Here is a 7,500-nt window from a genome sequence, read left to right as displayed (position 1 = left end):
GAGGTTTGAAGATCTCCATCTCTAGATCTTGTTCAAGGTGAGGTTCTGAGGGTAAGGAGGTTTCAAGGTCCTAACTCAAGGTGGGTCTATGTGATAAAGTAGGAAAAAAGTGCGTGATGCGGACTTTTCAAGGCCTTATTCAGAGTTACTGTATGGGGCAGTGGGTGAAGGTTGAGGGTGTGGGTGCTCAGAAATCTTTCCCAAGGATTTATTCAAGATGAGTTCACATGATGAAGAATGAGGGAGGGAAGAGATGATAGGGGCCTTCTCTTTTAAACGTCTACAAAGGATAAGGCAAGGATGAGAATGCGAGAGGAAGGCATTCAGGACTTCAGTTAAGATAGTGGGGGGGGGGGGGGGATGTGTTCATAAATATTGAGCAACTTTCAGAGGTTGAGTTGGAGCATCAAGATAGGCTTTATTATTTCATCTGGGATGTGCAGAACAATTGACTGGATTGGTGAAAATTGGACAATTGTATATGTATCTCTCTCTCTCTCTCTCTCTCTCTCTCTCTCTCTCTCTCTCTCTCTCTCTCTCTCTCTCTCTCTCTCTCTCTCTCTCTCTCTCTCTCTCTCTCTCTCCCCCTCTCTCTCTTATATATATATATATATAAATTAATAAATATGTATACATACATACATACATACATACATACATACATACATACATACATACATACATACATACATACATACATACATACATACATACATACATACATACATACATACATACATACATACATACATACATACATACATACATACATACATACATACATACATACATACATACATACATACACACACACACATACATTTACACATATATATATATATAATACACATATTAATATATATATAACATAAATACTCTCTATACATATTAATATATATAATAATATAAATATATATACATGTAAATATATATTAACATATAATATATATATATATATAATACATATACATATTAATATAAATATATTACATATAATATATATAAATATATATTACATATATATATATATATATATATATATATATATATATATATGTATATATATTTATATATATGTATATGTATATATATTGATATATATATGTATATGTATTTATATATATATTTATATGTGTAATATATATTTACATGTATATATATATATATTTATATGTATATATATATTAATATGTATATATATATATATATATATATATGTATATATATATTTATATGTATATATATATTTATATGTATATATATTTATATGTATATATATATTTATATGTATATATATATTTATATGTATATATATATGTATATATATATATTTATATGTATATATATTTATATATATATACATATATATATATATATATATATATATATATATATATATATTTATATGTATATATATTTATATGTATATATATATTTATATGTATATATATTTATATGTATATATATATTTATATGTATATATATATTTATATGTATATTTATATGTATATGTATAAATTTATATGTATATGTATATATAAGTTTATATATGTATATATATGTAAATATATTTATGTATATGTATATATATGTATATATATATGTAATATATATACATATATATACATATATATACATATATATACATATATATATATATATATATATATATATATATATATATATATATATATATATATATATATGCATATGAATATGTAGGAGAGTAGATATTCATGCTTATGCATTAAACATTTTGTTCCGATTGCAGTCAAACAGCTTTCCAGTGCACAGACAAAATTCACCAGTTTCAAAACATTACTCCCTAATTGATCAATCTGCCAGAAATGAGTAAAACATCTTCGCTGCTACACAAATAGTTTTGTTTGATGACATAATCAGTTTTACGTAGATGACCTCCACTTACACTTGACAGATAATGATTAGACTGATAAGAAGTGTACTTTTAAAATCAAGATCAGACACATCCTAGTAAATGGAAAGCTAGAGGGAGATATACAAAATGTTCTTATCAGCAACCCACTTTTATGAGATACAAAGGTTGTGAAACAAGAAAGAACTTAATTGAAAGTATTCATTTGCTACTTAGTCTATATTATTTGTTTATTTATTGTATTTTCTAAATTTAATCTAGTATCTCACAGACCTCTGTTCATAATCTGACTATTTTGATTGCTATTTAGTTTATAGGTTGGAGGCACAAAAATGTCTTTGTTATTAAAAAAGTTACCCTTGCATATATTTTAGCAGACATTCCTATCATGACTTCTTTATGAAATTGTCCCATCAGATCTTCATATTCCCTTCTTCTCTTTCAATCAGGAACCTGTAGAAAAATGGCCAGTATGTGACTGCCTCATCAGCTTTCACTCAAAGGGCTTCCCGCTAGAGAAGGCCCAGGCATATACAGATCTGCGTAAGCCATACATCATTAATAATCTTGATATGCAGTATGACCTCCAGGTGAGTGAGATTCAAAGGTATATACATTGCATAAATCATAGAGCCTGCAGAAAGATACTGTATGTGCAAGAGTATAGATTTATTGAAGCTGTGTGTAACACTGTGTACTGATGCTTTTTATTTCTAATATTCCAGGACAGAAGAGCTGTGTATAGCACATTACAAAGAGAGGGGATTGAGCTACCAAGATTTGCCATTCTGGACAGAGATTCCAAAGACCCTTCTAGTAAGTGAAGACAGATAATTAGAAACACAGACACATATTAAGAAAAATACAATGTGACACAAATAGAAATTGAGAATGTGGTAAAATGTACCAAGTAGGAGGTATATTGATATTCACAGTAACTACAGAGCCAGTCTCGCTTTGTGAAACCAAACCTAACAAAATTAAGATATATAACTAACATTTTTATCCAGAACGGGAACTGATTGAAGGTGAAGATCACGTGGAGGTGAATGGAGTGGTGTTCAACAAACCATTTGTAGAGAAGCCTGTATCTGCTGAAGATCACAACATCTACATCTACTATCCTACTTCAGCAGGGGGAGGATCCCAGAGGTTGTTCAGAAAGGTGAGGCAAAAGAATTCAGAGAGGAAAGGGGCAAGGGATAGTTTAAAGTGAAAAAGAAAAGAGAACAAGGCAGAGGAAAGAAGGAAAGAATTAAAAAAAAAAAAAAAAGGAAACGTGCAGGAGAGCGGAGGTTTGTAATCCCACTCCTGCCACCAAATTTGATTTCTCATCTCCGTCTATGCACAAAAGTGAGGAAGTGGTGAAATAGGTGGGGATAAGAGATGTTTGATTAGTATTTGATTTTTATTACTCACAAGTTTTTACCAATAATAGGAATAGTAATGGTTTCATATATGACTTTTTATTTTTATTTTAATAAAGAGCTTAATTTCACCTTTTTTTTTAACTTTTTTCAGATTGGTTCCAGGAGCAGTGTCTATTCTCCAGAAAGCAGAGTTAGAAAAACTGGGTCGTATATATATGAAGATTTTATGCCCACAGATGGAACAGATGTCAAGGTATAAGAAATAAAAGAGTTCATATCTTACAAGCTTACAAAATCACAATGAAATAAATATACCAAAGAATATGAGTATATTACATATGAAATTTTCCCTTTAAAACTCAAATATTTGTTCACTTTCAATAGGAAATCCTAATTACACAAAAAAAATTATTCTTCCTTATTTCCAATGACTAGGTATACACAGTAGGACCTGATTACGCCCACGCAGAGGCACGGAAATCACCTGCACTGGATGGAAAAGTTGAAAGAGATAGTGAAGGGAAGGAAGTTAGATACCCTGTGATATTATCCAATGCAGAAAAATTAATAGCAAGAAAAGTGTGTATTGCATTTAAGCAGACAGTGTGTGGGTTTGATTTATTAAGGTAAGTTGCTGTGCTCCTGATTTGGATTTGCACTTTAGACATTTTGTTTGCTAATTGTATTGGATTTGGAGCACATTCATATAAGCATTGAAAATATGTATGTAAAACATTTGTAATAATAAAAAAAAAAAAAGGAATAAAATATGAATATACACTATTGATATACATCAACATCATATGCTTTCTCCCTCAGAGCAAATGGAAAGTCATATGTATGTGATGTAAATGGGTTTAGTTTTGTCAAGAACTCCAGCAAATACTACGATGATTGCGCAAAGATCCTTGGCAACATGATATTGCGTGAATTAGCGCCAACATTCCACATCCCTTGGGCAATTCCTTTCCAGCTAGATGACCCTCCTATTGTACCAACTACCTTTGGAAAAATGTAAGTTGTATGATATATATAAGGCATATTGAATATATAACTGTGTTTTTTATTATGTATTTAATTATTATGTTTTATTTTTTCAAGGTTGGTGTTACCTATAAAGTGTTAAGAGTTGAAAAATGTTCATCTTGATGATAAAAGAAGACTCGTTTTCAATTCCTATTGCTTTCCAAAATATAAAAAAATGGAGATTATTGCTTTGTATACTATAGTTAATCAAAACCGAGGGTAAAATGACATAAACTAGATGCTTAAAGCCTCATACCATCACTTCCCATAGGATGGAACTGCGATGTGTGGTTGCTGTTATCAGACACGGTGACAGAACGCCCAAACAGAAGATGAAGATGGAAGTCAGACATCCCAAGTATGTCAATATTATTTAGTATTTGCAAAAAAACAGTGCTAATAAGTCATGAGTAAGTCATAATAGTTGTTAGAAAAGATGTTTAGCAGCAACAGCAAAAATCATCCGTTGATAATCTATTTTCTTTTCTTCAAATGGGAATTTTTTTTTTCTCTCCTTTTTTTTTTGTATAGATTCTTTGAGCTCTTTGCCAAATATGATGGTTATAAAGATGGTCATGTCAAGCTGAAAAAGCCCAAACAGCTGCAAGAGGTGCTGGACATTGCGCGGGGATTGCTGGCAGAGATCGAGCAGAACCGCGCAGACCCAGAGACCGAAGAGAAGAAGGGGAAGCTGGAGCAGTTGAAGAGTGTCTTGGAAATGTGAGTTTGGGGTCCCTCGTGAGCACGGCTTGGTCATCGTGTTGTACAGTTTGTGTGTTATTATTATTATTATTATTATTATTATTATTATTATTATTACAGCTATAATTATTATTATTATTATTATTATTATTATTATTATTATTATTATTATTATTATTATCATTATTATCATTATATATATATTTTTTTTTTCATCATTATAATTTTTCTTTTATTATTGTTATGATGATTTTCTATGATTATCATTTTTTGTTTATTCTATTTATATTGAGTTTTTGGTTTTGATCTGTCTGGAGCTTCCCTTGGCCATAGCAGTCCTCTTTACATGCATTTTGTATTTCACCCTTGGTGGATTGTCACACTTGGTGTTGTTTTTTTTTTCTTTTTCATTTTTGCTTTGTATGTTGATAAACAGACCTCTGTCTATTCCAACCTGCTTACAGCTTTAACATTCCAAAGAAAGAATACATTTTTTGCTGGCTTTTGTAACAATGCATACTCTGTTTGAAAGCTTCCTCAGCATGCATTGGATATGAGATTGGTTGACATCTGAATTGTGTGTAAATGAAACTGATTTCCTCTTTGGAGTTTTGTGTGTCACTTAAGTTTTTTATACATTTCTAGTACTACCATGATTCTAGTTTTGCACTCTCTTTTTTCCATTGCTTTTTAATCAGGTGATTCTACTTTGACAATAGGTAAGAGAAGTGTGGCAGCGATTCCATATTACGTGTGATGGATTTAAGGAGAATGTGTATATATACTTTAACACTTGTCTTTCTATGCATTTTCTTGGTTTTCATATCATATTTTTAAAGACATATTTTTAAAAAATCTTATTATTCTTTCTAGTATACTTTGAAGGAATCAGACCAGAAAAGAAAACTCTGTAAATTCTAATGTGTTTGCATAGATTTTTGGGAAGTTTTCTTTTTTTTTAATAATGCTAAAGATGAATAATATGCAGTAACTCTTCCCAGTTAATTAGACATGGCACAATTAATTGCCCTAAGCCAGAAGGAAGAATATAAGAAATTGAAATCAGCTGAGGAACCTGTACTGAACGTTCTTCTTTTCTCCCTCTTTCTTTCACTTGTTTGCTTTTGGCAGCAGATGCAGAACACACATTTGTGCATCCATAACTCTGAAACCACTGAGCAGAGAAAGAGTGAAGATGTTACAGTCACTTGAAATGCGGTTGGGGTTGAAGAATGGGAAAAGGGCGCGGTGCAGGTAGAGCGGAAGGTGACGACTAGTCAGGTTGATGGGGTGTTTGGGGGGTAAGAGTGAAATTGGAAAATTCTTTTGTATATAATGTGGGAGTGGGGTACTTCTTTTGGCTTGTTAGATTGGTGTAAGAGGAAGAAGAGAGGGATTCTTGTGTATATTATGGAGATTACTTGGTGCTTATTAAGGTAAAGATACTATTGAAAAGGTTTTAATGGCAAGATCATGAGTTATTTATTTTGCTTGTTATTATTCCTCTCATGCATTTATATTGGTGCTTGGATGAGTAGGAATCACATTTTATGAAACTGCAAATTACTATCTTATAAAGATGTTTATAAGAAAAAGTATATTTGCCAGAAGAATATGTAACATCTCTACAACAACTTAGCTTTACCTGTACTTTTAGAGTGACATGACTTCAGCAATAAAGCATGGCTCTTCTGTACTTTTCCCAGTGAAGAGAATCGCCATATATTTAGCATGTAATTCATTAGAAGGTATGCTTTTTTCCTTGTCAGTTGTACATAGTAGGAGATAAGCATAAGCTTTTGCTCTTCTATGCTCCTGATTGGTTAGGAAAATCTTTTTGTATTGTTATAGAATTGCATTAGTTTGAAATTGCTAAGTAAGAATAGGAATCAGAATCAGCTGATATTTAAAAAACATATGGGAATGTCTGTACATAAAGATGTATTTTTCAATTGTTACTTTCCTTTTTAATAGTTTCTCCAAATGTAAATATGCCCTTGATGTTTAACACAAGGAAGATCCTTGTAAACTGAATAGATTATTAAATGCAACACAGATATTTCTCCTGAAGACCTCTCCTTGGCATGCTGCACTGTGGCATAGGCCTACTCCTCCTGAATGTTCCCTTTTGAGGCTTGTGGTTTAGCACTATCCTCATGTGGCCTTGGCAAGAGACTGGGGAACCCCCAAACTACAGTGGTGTATGTTTTCCTCCTGAGAACTGTTGTATTAGTTTTCTTTGTTATTTTTCTTTTTTTTTTTTCCTTTTTTGATGTAGTGTATTGATTTGTTTTTTTTTTTTTTTTTTTTTTTTTTAGTTTTTGAGTTTACATGAACGACTATATAGTCATATTTTATTTTTGTATACATTTTTTGAAGTACTTTAATGTTTGCCAGTAGTATATCATGTATCACAACAGAAATGGCTTTATGATGCCCCTAGTTACAAACTTCATCACCAATTACTGTGCCATTATACTGAATAGATTTTGGTGGTAGACTAAATAT

The 7,500-nt window shown here is 31.1% G+C and overlaps 1 protein-coding gene across 1 annotated transcript in view; it reads left to right on the top strand.

Annotated features, from left to right (window-relative positions):
• Positions 1-7,500, top strand: part of LOC125036957 (inositol hexakisphosphate and diphosphoinositol-pentakisphosphate kinase 2-like) — a 117,476-nt gene that overhangs the window by 56,516 nt on the left and 53,460 nt on the right. The window contains exons 5-12 of the mRNA XM_047629918.1: positions 2,344-2,484; positions 2,620-2,710; positions 2,905-3,059; positions 3,416-3,517; positions 3,700-3,890; positions 4,084-4,278; positions 4,562-4,648; positions 4,822-5,010. Coding sequence (XP_047485874.1) covers positions 2,344-2,484; positions 2,620-2,710; positions 2,905-3,059; positions 3,416-3,517; positions 3,700-3,890; positions 4,084-4,278; positions 4,562-4,648; positions 4,822-5,010 — 1,151 coding nt within the window. The remainder of the gene's footprint in view (positions 1-2,343; positions 2,485-2,619; positions 2,711-2,904; positions 3,060-3,415; positions 3,518-3,699; positions 3,891-4,083; positions 4,279-4,561; positions 4,649-4,821; positions 5,011-7,500) is intronic.

The sequence above is a fragment of the Penaeus chinensis genome, chromosome 22, assembly GCF_019202785.1.
Source record: "Penaeus chinensis breed Huanghai No. 1 chromosome 22, ASM1920278v2, whole genome shotgun sequence".
Taxonomy (NCBI): domain Eukaryota; kingdom Metazoa; phylum Arthropoda; class Malacostraca; order Decapoda; family Penaeidae; genus Penaeus; species Penaeus chinensis.
This window is presented reverse-complemented; position numbering and strand designations above follow the sequence as displayed.